Source organism: Phaenicophaeus curvirostris, chromosome 19, assembly GCF_032191515.1.
Source record: "Phaenicophaeus curvirostris isolate KB17595 chromosome 19, BPBGC_Pcur_1.0, whole genome shotgun sequence".
Lineage (NCBI taxonomy): Eukaryota > Metazoa > Chordata > Aves > Cuculiformes > Cuculidae > Phaenicophaeus > Phaenicophaeus curvirostris.
Genome location: NC_091410.1, coordinates 12,377,197 through 12,392,549, shown reverse-complemented (window position 1 = coordinate 12,392,549; position 15,353 = coordinate 12,377,197). Strand labels below are relative to the sequence as shown.

The 15,353-nt window shown below is 44.9% G+C and overlaps 1 protein-coding gene across 2 annotated transcripts in view; it reads left to right on the top strand.

The window, feature by feature from the left end:
- The first annotated feature begins 651 nt into the window (after nucleotides 1-651).
- The window catches only part of RAB11FIP4 (RAB11 family interacting protein 4), a 101,439-nt gene continuing 86,737 nt past the window's right edge, over nucleotides 652-15,353 (top strand). For both annotated transcript variants that reach the window (XM_069872661.1, XM_069872660.1), the window contains exon 1: nucleotides 652-853. In XM_069872661.1, the coding sequence (XP_069728762.1) occupies nucleotides 710-853 (144 nt within the window). In that variant the 5' untranslated portion in view covers nucleotides 652-709. The remainder of the gene's footprint in view (nucleotides 854-15,353) is intronic.

The window sequence follows — 15,353 nt, the reverse complement described above, 5'->3', positions numbered from 1 at the left end:
CATCCATCCTTCCCCTCTCCTTCCCCTCATCCTTTCCTCCCCTCATCCTTCCCCTCATCCTTCCCTCCCCTCTCCTTCCCTCCCCTCTCCCTCCCCTCATCCTTCCCTCCCGTCATCCTTCCCTTCATCCTTTCTTCCCCCCCTCCTTCCCCCCCTCCTTCCCCCCTCCTTCCCCTCATCCATCCTTCCCCTCATCCTTCCCCTCATCCTTCCCCTCATCCTTCCCCTCATCCTTCCCCTCATCCTTCCCCTCATCCATCCTTCCCCTCTCCTTCCCCTCATCCTTTCCTCCCCTCATCCTTCCCCTCATCCTTCCCTCCCCTCTCCTTCCCTCCCCTCTCCTTCCCCTCATCCATCCTTCCCCTCATCCTTCCCCTCATCCTTCCCCTCATCCTTCCCCTCATCCTTTCCTCCCCTCTCCTTCCCCTCATCCTTTCCTCCTCTCTCCCTTTCCTCCCCCCTCCTCCTTCTCCCCCCTCCTCCCTTCCTCCTCTCCCCTCCCCTCTCCCTTCTCCTCCTCTCCCCGCTCTCTCTCCGCCGCTCCCCCTGCCGGCGGCCCCGCCCGCGCCGCTCCCTCAGTCTCCCCGCGGTGCTGCCCATTGTTCTCCCTCCCCTCGCATCCTCCGTCCTCCTCCCGCTCCTCCCGCCGCTCCCGCTCGGCCGGGGGGATGATGGCTCCCGCGGCCGCCGCGCCGCCGCCCTGCAGCTGATGCCCGCGATGGAGCCGGCGAGCCTGCTGCGCTTCCTGCGGAGGCTCAAGGAGGTTTTCGACGTTTGCGACGAGGATGCGGACGGCTTCATCCGCGTGGAGCATTTCGTCGCCCTGGGGCTGCAGTTCGGCCAGGGGGACGAGGTGAGTCCGACCCCGGCCCCATCCCGGGGACCCCCCGTCACCCCTGCCCCCCCTCGTACCCCAGCATTGCCCGTCCCCAGGACCATTGTCACCTCTCCCGCCCCTCCTCGCATCCCCGTCATCCCCAGGGACCCCTCTCCCCCCTCATCCCCCGCCCCCCAGCACCCCCATCACCGCCCCGGCCCCTCCTCGCACCCCGCATCCCCCCTGTCCCCCAGGGGCCCCCGACTCCGCTCTCCGGGAGGCTCAGGTCCGCTCCCATCAGGGTGGCTCGGGCTCCCCCCTTTCTCAGGGAGTCCTGGAGGCTCCCCCTGTCCCGAGGGGCCACAGACCCTCTCCCCTGTGGGGGCCCAGGGCCTCCCCTCTGTCCCTCAGGGGTCTCAGAGCCCCGTTTGTTTCCCCCGTGACGGTGTGGAGTCCCCTCAGGGCCACCCAGTCACTCTCCCCCTTCCCCACAGAGTGCTCCCCAACATCATCTCGGTTCCCTCCTTCCCTCGGGGTGTTCCAGAGCCTCCCCCTTTCCTCAGGGCGGCCCAGACCCTTGGGGCTGACCTGGCTCCTGTTTCCCTGGGATGGAGAGATGAGTCCCCTCTCCAGTCACATCCCCAGGGCCAGGAGAGCTTGGGGGTGTCGGAGCCTTTCAGGGAGACGCGTTTATTCCGGTGACGGCCCAGGAGCTGCGTCTTCACCGGCTTATCAGGCTTGGTGGGGTCCTGGGAGCAAAGCCTGGGCTGGGGGAGCTGGGGCCGCCATGGGGGCGCTGAGGGGTTGCAGCGTCCAAGGAGGCACCTGCCCTGGTGCACCCCGAAACCTCCAGGTGACGGGTTGGAAGCAAGGACCCCCTCCAGCCCTTCGGTGACACAGCGCAAATCTGGAGTCGTGCCACTGGTCTCGGCGGAGCCGTTGTGTCAGTGGGACCGCGGTGAATCCCTTACATCAGTGTAGAGGAGAGTGGGATTCAGGCCAGTGTCGGTGAGGGGAATGACGTGGGTTTGGTTTGAAACGGTTCCTTTCAGGTATTCAGTCAAGGGTTGCAGCTCTATCGAAATCAACCAGCAAGGAACGCTTGCTTTGCCTAGGAGAGCTCTCAGGATTGGGGCTAGGGTAGAACTCAGAAAACGGCTATCAGCTGACCTTTTGAAGTACAAAACCACAAATTAATGTGAGGCATTGATAAAACAGTAATGTGTAAAGAATGCCAAACGAGCAGCAAAACCAGAGAGAATTCACAGTACTTGTTGGAGCTAATGACTTTTTTAATTTTGGTGTGCCACTGGTAACGAAACACAGCTTGTGAATGAAATCAGAAGACCAGGAGACAGAAGGCTTGTTGCTTGCAGATAGTCACAGGTCTGTTAAACGGTTTCTTAATGAGATGCTGGAGTTTCTTGTTTTAACCAGCAAGATAAAGGGGAGAAATGAGTAACGCTAGAGAGCTTTATTGATTCTGGTTTTATTTGTCTCTTGGTAAGTTGTATAATTTTTATGTAAACTAATAGTAAAGTGTTTTTAAATCTTTACTCTGAGATACACTGCATCAGCACTGCCTTTTGTACTGCTACATTTTTTAGGAGGCAGATGAGCAGCTTTCTTTTGCAGCACTAAGGAAGATTGGTCAAATTCCATCAGCTGTTTTGCAGCAGGATGGCATTGATGATCATAATCTTTTTTGTCTTACAAATCTCCAAGGCTGTGAGAGGAGACCAGGTTCTATAGGGTGCAAAGGAGAATTTGGGCAGTGATCTTGTAAGCTTAGAGTAAATTGGATTATATTAGTTGGAAATCTTTAAATAGAATGGAAGGGAAAAGCGGAAATCTCAATAATGACAGCAACAGTAGAGTACCAGCTGTCTGTGGTAGTATCTGGGTTTCAGGATGGGCTTGCTTACTGGGCAGGCGTGGGAGAGATTCTCAGTGATGGGAAATGCATCCTTTGTATTTTGTTCAGTTGTAGCTGGCAGTGTTCGAACAAGACATTTACAAAGCTGGGTCTGAGAAGCTGTATCTATATATCTATCAGGGTCATGATAGACCCTGTTCTGGTTTACTTCCCTGTGTCTATTGCGGTCATTGACTGGCAGTACCTTGACTCCAGAGGAGCACATGTCAGCTGAGTAAATGGGATTTGTAAATCACCAAAAGAGGCTTGCAAGGGAAGTACAGAATTAGTTTTTCAAGTGCAGATTTACTGTAGAACAACCACTGTAGGTAAGCTAGTCTCATTTTCAGTCTTATTAAAAACTTTGTGTGATGAATGAAGGTTGATGTTTGGAGACGGCAAGAAACTCTTCTCCCATGCAGCCAGCTGCTTTCAACCGTGCATCTGCAGGAACCTAATAAGCTCTGTGTGGCAATGCATCTCATGAAATTAAACTGAGGAGGCGCTGCTAGAGAGCAGATCCCTTTAACACATTAGAACATATTTACTGTCATTAAATATTAATTATACATTTCCACATGCTACACTTCTTGGGCCTGGTCCACGTCAGCTCCCTTTGCATTCAAACCAGATCTTTCCATTGGCATCAGATTGATTTGCCCTCATGTGCAAGTTATTTGCTCCATCTGGTCACAGGAAGGATCCTAATTTGTAGCATTGCAGCCTGAATAATTCTGAATCTTCCCAACAGCAACCCTAAGTCATGATTACGAAATGAGTGAGTATTCATCCCTTCAGTTGTGCCAGCCTGATAAACACAGCTTTCCACTTCTTCTCTACCTCCTTGGAGCCACCACAATCCGAAGTTTGGAGTCTGTAATTTAATATGATATCTTCAGTAGGGCTCATGGCTTGGGCCGTGTAGGGTATTTAGCCTTTTCTGGTTTTTCTTTCCATTTTCTTTTTTCTTTTTACTTTGTATGTGTGGGTATGTGTAGTCAAACATACTGAAATTTATCACTCCTGAAAGATAACAACTCTCTGAAAACTGCCCCAAGGCAAAATGTTGCAGCAAGGCAGCAGCTTTCTGTTCAAGCAAAGCAGTCCTTACCTGCATAGCCAAAATAATAAACGTTTCTGATTAACTTTTTTTACTGTTTTACTTTTAGTGGGCTTTTGAGGCCTCTGCTTCTAATAGCTTGAGGCTTTTTTTTCCTCTTCTTTAAGGCTACACCAGCACTACTGTACCTCGTTCCACTCTGCCTTTCCCATGCACACTGAAATCCTCTTGTTGCTGTGCAGTCATTGAGCGTCCACAGCAGCAGAACAGCAATTGCCTCAGAGAGGCTGTTTAAGGAAGGTGTTTTGGCTGTGGAAGCACGTCTAGCAAGTTTGCTTGCAAACTTTTGCTTTGCCCTCCAAGGAATGTCGTTCAACTAGGGGAATAAACGACCTGGGCATGTTAATTTGGCAGAGCCAGGAGAAGAATTGTGTCTGGATTCCTGCTGTGGTGTCTGAATTAACAGCAGACCAGGCTAGCTGTTGAGTACTGTTCTGAAAAATGGTTGTGGAACTTATGCTTTTAAGCTGTTTGGCATTTTGGCCTCTGTTTGGCCTGTGTGACTGTATGCATTTAACTGGGTTGTCTAAAGTAATCTTCTTCTGTGGTCATCGACGAGCAATTGAACATTCAAAGGGTGTAACAGGACCCAAGGGTGAAATAGGCCCTTCAGAGGTGCTTCTTTATCTCCACTGACAACAAACTCCTAGCCAAGATTTTTGGTTCAGCACTTAAAAATATCAGGCTTGGGCCTTGCTTTCCCACCGAATGGTCTGTTTGCTGTTTGTGGAGAAATCTGAAGGAAGACATGAAGGGCTGTTTCCAAAGCGACTTGACTGGATGGCATGTGCTCACTAGCTGAAGAAACACTTCACATAACATTGAAAAATGCCAAGAGTCGCTCGCCATCTGGTTCCCTTTCACTGGGACGATAGTTGCACCGGCAGCCGAGTGTCTAGGAGCATTGTGAGTGACGTGTTCAGCAAGCCCCAGTTCTGGCAGGGGATCGTGTGAATGTATATTTCAAGATAGTGCCAGTTGATGTTTCTTTATGCCAGATGCTATTTAAACTCTACGTTCAGTTTTCAGTGACAAGTGAAGCATACTGAACGGGTTGGCGAGAAGAGGTACACAATCCCCTTTCGGAGGTGTGCAAACCATGCAGCTGCTTAGGCAGTAAAGTTTGTCGTGGTAAGATGAGAGAGGCTCATCAGCTTGAAGCAGCATCACACCTCAGAAGGAACCTCAGCAGCTGATAAAAATCTACAGGCCAATTATTCTTGTGAGTGGATTCACTTGAAATCAGTGTTTTACTAGTGGTGTAGAACAGGAGTAGCTAAAACCAAGTTCACGTATGTCAGGTGAACAAATGAAACTATTGAGATAGGGAGATGTGTATTGCTATATTCAGTCTCTTCCATTCATCCCATTCTGGGCTGAAATTAAAGGCATCAACCTCAGGTGCCCAAGCAGTAGGTTGTGGCTGCTGGCTGAATTTAATGATAGTCCTGATGCTCCATTTCGACTTGCTCTCAGATGTCTCCCAAGGACACCTGATGGAGTCATTCTCTCAACACAGCCCTTCTATCATAACAACTCCGTAACTAGGTTGTCCTGTAAGGAGCAGGAGTGTAATTTCACTGCATGACAGCACAGAGTCTCCCTGCAAGGCCTGGGTGCATTCCAGGCTCCTAGCCGTGGTGTCGCAGTTCAGAGTTGCACCCAGAGATGAATGGAATCACTGCAAATTTACATCAGTGTGCATGATGACAGAGACGAGTTCATACCTTCTTGATAATGTGCAGTATGCTTCTGGACTGCAGGCTTGAGAAAAAGAGGCTTTGGCACTGAGACTTTGAAAGAAAAGTATTAGGGTGTTACCAAGCAATACTGCCGTTCTCATAATGTAGGATGAAAAGAGTTATGACTTCTTTCTTCTTTTGCTTTTCCTGGAAACAGTTACTGAAAGGAAAAATAAAACCTTTGCCTAGATGTAATGAGGATACAAAGAACGCTCCTATGTAATAGTGTTCTCTAGGAAATAGCAAGGCTGCCACACATTTAGATTCCTTAAAACTGTGTTTGCTAATGACCCAGATATTTCATATCATTTGCAGTGACTTGGAAAAAATGCAGTTCTGACATGGCACAGTGGGGTACTTAGTTTATAGATTAGTCAAGGCACACTCACTCTAGCCTTCTGAATTCGATACAAACTAGCAGTGAATTTATTTAAAATTGCCTTTTGGCATATCCTGGAATTAAACATGTATTTCTAAACAGCTGACATAAAGCAAGCTTAGTACTTACTGTTAAGCAAACATTTTCTGGAGCAGTGTTAGGAAGAGCAAAACTGTAGGGTTGCTGTGCACTCAGGAGTTTAATTCCTTACGTAATGTGTTTGCATTACAAAGGTGAGAGCTCTGAGGCAGTTATCTGTGTGGCGAAGAATTGATTTTGCCATCCAAGTCAGTGATCTGAAATAAAAGTTGTTAATGCCTAAAGGAATGGGAAACAATTTTGATTGCAGTTCTTGATATATAAATGATTGTGGTTTATTACTACCTCAGTGTTTGCATTTGGTAAAGGTACAGTGATACTGTGTTGTCTTATCATTAAAAGCAGAAGTAAATAAAAAAGTTGGCGTAAGGATCAAACATAGAAGGTGATAGTGCATCTTTTGTGCACAGCGTGGAAGGGAACACAAGTAACTGTTGAAGTTAAAACATTCAGCTGCTAGCAAGCCCAGCTATTTTCTATATCAGTTTTTCTCCCTCTTCTCCCCTCTCCATGCCTGATTTAATCCATGCTATTAAATTGTAAAATTGGTATTCTCCCTCTGTGATAGGTGTGCATGTTCCCCAGAAATTTGCTCTTCCAAATCCTAGGGAGGATTTTGGATTTCTGGCACATACTAGGTTTTTTTTTCCTCTAATACAATTAAGTTTTGAAAAGTCACTTATACAAAATTGCTGGCAGGGTAAGTCTTGGAGGGGGAACAAGCCACTGCCATATAGTATTTGTGGGGGTGATTCCTAACAGACAATTTTTCTTGGTTTCTAAATTGCATTGTTACCCGCAATTTAGCACAATCGACTCATGCTCCGCAGCAGTGCTTTTATAGCAATAAAGTGGAAAAAAATCAATTGCCTTATAATGTTTAGATAAGTAAGTGCGATTGGGTTTGTTCTCTTTGTAGTTGACAAGATCATTTCCTATTAATTTTATCTGATATTAATGCTAATATTCACAAACATTTTAAAATCCCCAACTTGCTTTCTGAATCAGACTGTCTGCTCAAGAGCTAGAGGTGAAGTTCTAACAGTTCTTAAAATATGCAGTATTTCAGGAGACACACACGTGATCTCAGACCTAGATACTGGCATGGGCTGCTGGATAAATACCTGCTGATAGTAGTTAACTCGGTGCAGGGTGTGATTGAGTACATGAATGATAAGAGAGAGCAGCAGACACAATCACTAGTACTATAACAGGGTTTTACAGCAGCCGTGTGAGTATAAACAAAGCACTGTATGATCATCTCAGTTCCTTTTCACTCAATATAATTATAAGGGCCTCACTTGGAGAGTGTTTCTATGTAACTATGAATGCTGTTTTCACGTTTGGTGTGCAGCTAAAGCCAAAAATAGTAGTGCCCTTTCCTAAGTCTTGTATCCAGTTCAGTTCTGGGGCAGTGTTTTGTGAAGTTCCATACTGGGGCACGTTTCTGGGAACCCAGTGCTGTTGGGTGGGCTAAAGATAACTCATTGATGGGAGTGCTCTGAAGCAGTGTGCTTGCTTCGGTCTAAGAAGAACTGCGACGTTCAATAGTCTTTCTCTCCTTCTGAATGAGTGTCTTTGGGATTTTTTTCCTTCAGATAATCCATTTTCATAATGCAAAAACATTGTAGACTAAGCTGTTCCAAATCCGAGTATCCTAACTCTGCCATGGGCATACTCAATAGAGGTTGGCAACCCACTTCAAACCTGTGTTGCCTCCTGTTTTCAGACATTTCTGACAGCAGTTGTATCTGTTGACAATAAGAAATTGTTATGGTAGGATGTGGACAATTCATTATATTTTTATTCAGTGCTAAGAAGCTCGAAGTGTTGGCTCACTTGGGATGTGTCAGCATCTCAGCAATACACAACAGTGTAATATTGTCTCAGTTGAAGCTGATGTTTTCTCTCTTCTTTTGGCAAGTAACGAGCAGATCGCGAGTCTGGTTTGTGTTTGAAGAGTGAAAAAAACCCAAAACAAAACAATTAAGATTTCAGATGAGTTTGGCAAATTATTTTTGCCTTTAGAAAGAAGGAATGTAATTAACTTCACCTTTTGGGTTTTATAACGTGTGGTATCTTTATTGTTTCCATTTGAAGCTAGCTTTTATTGACAAAATTTAAACTGAAATAGTTGGCAAACAACAAGTGAAAATGCTCCAAAATATAAGATTTTGCTCAAGACAAAGCATTTGCTTGTGTTTTCTTCTGAGAAACATGAAGAAGAAAAAAGAAATGGTTTTGCTTTCCTTTACTTGGCAAGAAAGCAGAAAAATCAGTTGTTTAGCAAGTTATGTATCGAGCAAGTGCAGAGACTTTGAATGTAGGAGGAAAACAAGATATGCTATTCAGTACTTCTCTGCCTAACTGGAATTATGTTCAGCTTGCAGTTATCCAGAGCTGCAGGAAAATAAAGCAATAGGTAAAGCAAAACCATGGATAATCCTGAGCTGTGTAAGAGAAGAATACAGTCTTTTAGAAAAGGAAATCAGTGAGTTTGTGCAGGAAGCAGAACAGCTTGAAAGAGTGATACAGGAGAAAAAAGGATTTTGGCTCATGAGTGGTTGTTTCTTTGGCTTTTGGTTTTCACAGCTTGTGATCACAATTGCCTGATGATTTCCTGGTCTTGAACAGATGAAGCCCGACTTCATTTACTGCAGCCAGACACTGGTGAAATCTGAGTTTCAGCTTCCAGTGTGAAGAGGGAATTGATGTTTCATTCCTCAGTTCTCTTTGGGATTGTTTGAAAATAAAGAATTGAGGAGTGTTTTGGGACACATCTTCAAAGGAGCTTTGATAATGTTAGTTTTGCTTCTCTAACTGAGCAATTACAAGGCATGGAAGTTTCCACTGAGGAAAACTGCATCTTGCCTTCTCACCTGGGAATTGCATGCCCTTTGCCAAATGCAAGTTCTTCTGCACGGTTGGATGTATTTACTGGAAAGTGCTGTGATATTTGCTCCCAATCAGACAGTGCAATGTGTCTTGTTTAGAGAATGAAATAGGTTTGAACAGTCTGCTCTTGCCAACTTTCATTTGGGAAAGTCTAAATTTGGAGGTGAATACATCTGTAACTGCCAGTGCTGCTTTGGGGTGACAGATTTGTATCTTTATCAATCATCTACCACCTCACTATGGTCCTAGTATTCACCTTGCGAGATGACTCTAATGATAACATAGAGAATTTCTGGATATCTGTCAGCCAGATTTGAAGCTTTGGCTCTAACCAAGTCATGATGTCGTTCCAATAGATGAAAAGACAGTTTGTTATGTACAGTGAATTTCATAGAAAACCTAGATTGGAAAAGACCTTTGAGATAACTGAGTCCAACTGTACCTGTCCACTACTAAATCATATCCCTAAACACCTCATTGACCTGTGTTGGCATTGGTCAAGTTACTGTCCTGCCATGAATGCTGCCAGATACAGATAATTTGTTTCTTGATTTAGATAGGCACCCAAGTAATCTCAGGAAAAGATAAAATATTCACAAACTGCTTTTGTTTTGCCACAAGTACAAGGCACAGATTGCTTTTTCTTTGTGTGTGTGTGATTTCTTTTATTTTTCTTGTAAACCTGGTACAACTGTTGTGAATGCCTGGCAATAGTTTTTCCCCCATGGCATTCTACACAGAATTTCAGAAATCCTTGAGTGTTAGAAGCATCCTCTTGGTACCTCTGGTTTGTGCTTGGCACGAATGAACCGTGCTGCTCTCTGAGCAGGTGGAGCAGCTGATGGAGAGATAGGTGATCTGTGTTAGTTGTTCCTTTGGGGTGGGCACTGAATCTTCTGTGCATTGGCACATGCTAGGCTAAATTGCTGCTCTCAGTCTGCTGCCTGGGGCCACAGAATGATATGAAGAGAGGGGTGGTACCATGCAGCCGGGGTATTTAATGCATGAGAATCAATAGTGCCTCAAGGGACATGTTACGGATGGACTGCAATCACCACTGCCATACCACAGCACCACAGCTCTGCTTGGGTGCAGTTTTTTTGCTGGAGACTATTTAAAGTAATGCATAGTGTTCTGGCCTCGCTATGTTATTCTCCCAGTTTATTCCTTCCTCCTCAGGGACAGCTTCAATTTTGGGCTCGTCATTGCTTGTGCTTTTTGGTGTGTGGCTCCTGTTTAAACGAGGGTGGTCAGTGAGGTGTAGCTGTGTTACAGCAAATCAGTACCTGTTTGCTGGAGGAGTTGGTTTGACTGGTTATAAACACGGATGATTTACACAACGTTTCATGTGAAAAGCTTGCTTGCTTGAGTTGGTGGAATAATGTGGCTATAAATTACCTTTGTGTTTATTGCAATTGGCTGCCACAGTGGCTCTTTAGCATAGTGTTCTGATCAGTGGCACTTCTCCTCATTCAGTGCTTCCCGTGGCTTGCATTTTGTAGATATTACACTATTCTGTAGCACTGATTCCCTGGATTTACAGTTTGGGGTGTAGAGAGTAGGAGCGTAGACTCTCCTCAGAGCAAGAAGTTGCTAGTGTCTCTATTTTGGGGAAGAAGTGTGAAAAGACACATTTCAAGTACCTTTTTTACAGGAGGAAGGGTTGCCATGGATAATAGCTGTGAAACTTTGACTCTGATCCCACCCCACCCTCTTCTGCTTTGTTCTGTGATGGGATATGAAAATCAGGTTCATCTTCCAGCTGCTGTACGGCACAGGGTGGCTGAAGGGATGCTTGCATTGACTGTTGTTGGCTTCACAAGAGACTGTTCCTGAGCCTACAAGGACACCAAACAGAGCATTCTGTGGAACACCTTTTGCCCAGGCAAAGATGCAGAACTGGCCTTTTATTTTGGGGGTTTTACATGCAGAAGTGAGATTCCAGAAGGATGTTCTCGGCGTCCTTTGAAGGTGCCTGTGTGATCTGGCCTCATTGATCTGGTGCCTTTCTTTCCCTTTTCACACTGTATAACTACTTCAAAACTCACGGTGCTTTAGGACCTTGTGCCATTCACTGAATAGCAGGTGTGCCTGTCACAGAAGGCAGTTCTCTAACCAACTTAATACCATTTCAACTTTCATTTATCTTTTTTTCTTCTGTATTTACTCCTCCACTCTTGCTGCTGATACAAACTTATCCAATTTGCAGTCAGTTTGCTAGTCATTATGCCTGCTTAATTTTGGTGAACCTGCTGTCAATAATGCTGATCGTGTGCTGTCATCAAGACCAGCATGTGGTTTCTCTAAATGAATTGGGCAGAAGGAGAAAAAGGATGTTTCCTTCAAACAGACTGCAAACTGATGGACAGCAGTGGGTGAATACAAAGGAAATAGAGGTGAAAGGTGTGAGCCTTGGAAACGGGATATCAGTGTTTACCCTGTTTGAATATGTTTGCGTGTGTATCTTAATACCCACATGCATGAACTGATTTCTAGGAGTAAACCACCAGCTTGGAATGGAAATTGATTTTAAAGCCCAACGTGCACACCATAATTGCATTGTGATGGCAATTTCAGCACAGGACTGAACTTTAACCTTTCAAAAACTCATTCTTCCTTCAGGAGCTCATGGGGCTATTTATGATATCAGCAATGAACTCAGGAGTGTCACAGGCTCTTGGGTGAGGAGGAAAGGACAAGCTATCAAAAGATTAAATTTTGATGGCATTTTAAATGTAAACCCCCAAACTGTATTTGATGCTTCTTGTAATTCTGCTGAAAGTCAGTGACTCCAGTCATTTTTGAAAATGCAATTTTATTCCCAAGTACAGCAGTGGCTTATCAGGTTTTACCTTGGCCCTAGAAAAAGATTCAGGAGCTGCTAGAGCCAATAACACATTGTTCTCAACAGAGCAATTTTCCCCACTGATAGAACTGGCTGTTGTGCTTTCTGTTATTAATGAGGGAGTTACTGTTCCCTTTAGGTGAGGTTTCCGTGATATTTGCTGCTTGGCACTTCAGAGACTCTTGTTATTGAGCTGTTGTGATTGCCATGAAGATTTTGTGGAGTCATCGTTAAATGGGTCACTACATGCCAGATAACCCAGGCAACATCTGCACCACTTCTTGGGGCCAGAGGGAAGGCTTAACCACTGCTGATCCGTGTGTCAGCCGCTGCTTGAAAGAAACACCACACGCAATTTTAAAATATTCACATTTGTTCAACGAATATTACCAGAATAAAAAAAGGCTTGCCTTCTTTTTTTTTTTTTTTGTGCGGGATTAATAGATTTAGGTCACAGGCTGTAAATGAATGTGACTCAGCTGTGTGAATAAATCAGTTTGCTTGATTGTGGGATGAATTTACACTTTCAAAGCTTTTAATAGTTAATGAATATTCAGGGTCTGCCACATGGTATGAGATCTAAAATGAAGACTTGGATTCCTACAGCCTTTGCTCTCACTCAGCAAGTGGTGTTACAAAAGAGTGTCTTGGAGCAGGAGATAGCAGTGCGGCTCTGATCCCTCTTTTTTTTCCTCTTTGCTGTTAGGAATGCAACAGAGCAATACACTAACCGGTGGCTCTGGGAGACAGGTTTTATCGAGCTGTATTAATACTCAGAGTGTGTTGTCCTCTTAGCACTCTTGGTAGACGTCTAATGGAGTTGCAGAGGTGTTAAAGAAGGGAATTTGAAATCTCTCTGTGACTTGCAGAAGAATGTGGGAGCAACTACTCACCCCCAGCCCTGTAGGCAGAGAGGCAGCATCAGACACCATTTTTCTTACCCTGTTTGTGCTCAGCCCCACGCTTAAAGCCTTTTCCATCATTCCAAACGTTTATTGGTGAATTATTTGCACAGGATTTGCTGCTGCCTTTTTTCTGCTGTCAGAATTTGAACTTGTTGGCTGTATGCTATGCGCTGGGTAGTGATTTCTTTGGTCTATTGCCTTTCTTCTCTTGGCAGGTCCCGAATTTGTTCCATTCTCTTTATGAATTAAAGTGAAAAATGCTAAGCAGAAATTGCAGTGACTTTCTCTTTTATTTAATTGGTGCATTATCTTGACGTTGTCTGGTGTGTAAATTTTGTCCTTTTGAAGGGCAGGAGCAGTTGATGCGTGGTAGCTTTGTCACTGGGCTGCACTGGCTGTAGATACCTGTCTGCTCAGCAATTGGTATGTAACAAGTTTATTTCAGGGGTGAGAAAGTGGAACCAGTATTACAGTTTACTGACAGTGTCTGATAAATCATTCTATTCAGTAGTAATGTAAAGTGTGATGTTTTATTGCTGCCACCTGACCCTCTGAATGTTCCATTCTTTTGGGGTTCTTACACTTCACCCCTCCTTATTTTCTCCAAACAGCCCATGAGTTTGCAGTATCCTGTGCCTCTTCTTCCCTGTCTTGTTTCCAAAAGCTGTAAAGGGCAAAATCGCCATCAGTACTGAGCCTGCAAACAGGGCACGTAGATTGCACTGGACGCTCCAGATGCTGCCTGTGGTTGTTGCTGTAATATTTTGGATAAGTAGGGAGCATTAATCTGCCATGCAGTGCGATACTCCTGAAAGCCACTGTTGAGCACTCAGTGAGATCAAAGCCCACAGGGACTTTTCAGCAGCCTGTGAAACGGCAGCGCAGATCCAATCAGCTGCAGGAGCTGAGGTAGTGCTTGCTATTTCATTTAAGACAAATTTTGTTTATTGTGTGCTGTGGTGAGATGAAATTAAACCAAATTGTGTAATGCTAGTGCTTCTGACTGCGTGATTTGAGGTTCCTGTGCATTTTTGAACATGTTTTCTTGTGAATGGAGTACTGCAGAGACCTGTAAACCCAAGAGTACCACCCAGATATTGCAGGATGCAGCCCATGTCCTGGGTTGAAGTATGCGTAGATGCCATCCCCAGAGCAGGACACAGAGCTACGGCACTAACTGTAGTCTAAGGTTATAGGATAACTGATTTTCCATGCAAATCAATGACAGTAATATTGACGGTAAAAACAGTTAGAGCCTTTCCCAGGTTTGAACTGAGAGCACAGCTTTGTCATATGCTCTTTGTGGGAAAGAAGAGCCTCCAAACCGTTTCTCTCATGCAGTGCCCTTGCTAGAGAAGAACAAGTTAATTGTACATCTGACGCAGCAGGAGCCTTTTTGGGTTGTCTTTCAGATGAGAAGACAACCGATAATTACATGAGAGCTACAGGCTCCGTATCCTCTCTTACTCCAGCATTGCTCTGAGTGCTTTCACTAGGAGAAAAATAACACAAGGAGTATGAGAAAACCTTGTGATTATAGGGAAGTAAAATTTGTCGTTGTTGCTGCTGCTTGCTCTTACCCCAACTAGCCAACTGTTCGATCTTAGATCTGATGTAATTGCACAGTGCTAGGAGTGTTGCTGTTGTGTTTCAGGTCCTACCCTAGTGGGTGGCTAGAGGAGATCTGCACATCTAGCCAGACCTCGCTGTGTTTGTTGCTCCATTAGGATGCGCTCAGTGTGCAAGGGCAGGATTTGGGATGCAATGTTGGCTTTAATGGTAACTCATGCCTAATCTTCAGCTCTCCCATATCTGCCCATCTCTTGACAGTAACCTGAAGTCAGTGTCAGTGATAAAATACAAGGTAGCTGCAAGTGTTAGACGAAATCTGAGTGTTACATCTGCTTGCAAATTGTTCTCAGGTACTGTATAAACTTAGCTCTGTGACTTTGTATAAAATGTGCTGGGACCACTAATCTCAAATAGTCCAATTACATTGCTTTCCTCACTTTTCCCAGTACTTTATGGGTAGTCTTTTTCACTTATGTAGCACTAATTGTGCAAGAATTAGAAGGTGCTATAGTTAAATGAGAGTGGGAAGGGTAGAAGAACAATTTCACCCAGTGTGTCATAAACTTGTGAGAGGACCCTAGGACCCTGTGACTCAAATCTGAGCCCAGGGATAACAGTCCAGCAGAGGAGGAAAGCTTTCACACAGCAGTATGATTTTTCCTTTGGCTTCTCCAGAGTCATTTGTTCTGGGGAAGCAGAGTGTGATTGCTTTATTTTTTCTTAAAACCAATTTTACAGCTCATGTCGGAGACCTCCAGCTAAACAGGCTGGGGACTGTATTCCTTCACTGAATTAGCAGCTGTGACTATTTGACTTAGCATCAGGGTGATGTCCTACATCAGTTCACTGACAGACGCATTTTGTCCTGTTTCAGAGCTCTCTTGGCTGATTCATGACAATTTCTGGCCTGTCCTCAAACTGAAAAAATACCCTTCTTCCTGTTTTATATATGTATTTAGGCCATGTTAAGTTTCTATAAATGGTCTGCCACTGAGACATCAGGGAGTGCAGGGTTGCTAACAAAGCAGGACTGGAACCAGGCATTCCTGGGCGTTGTGAGCTGC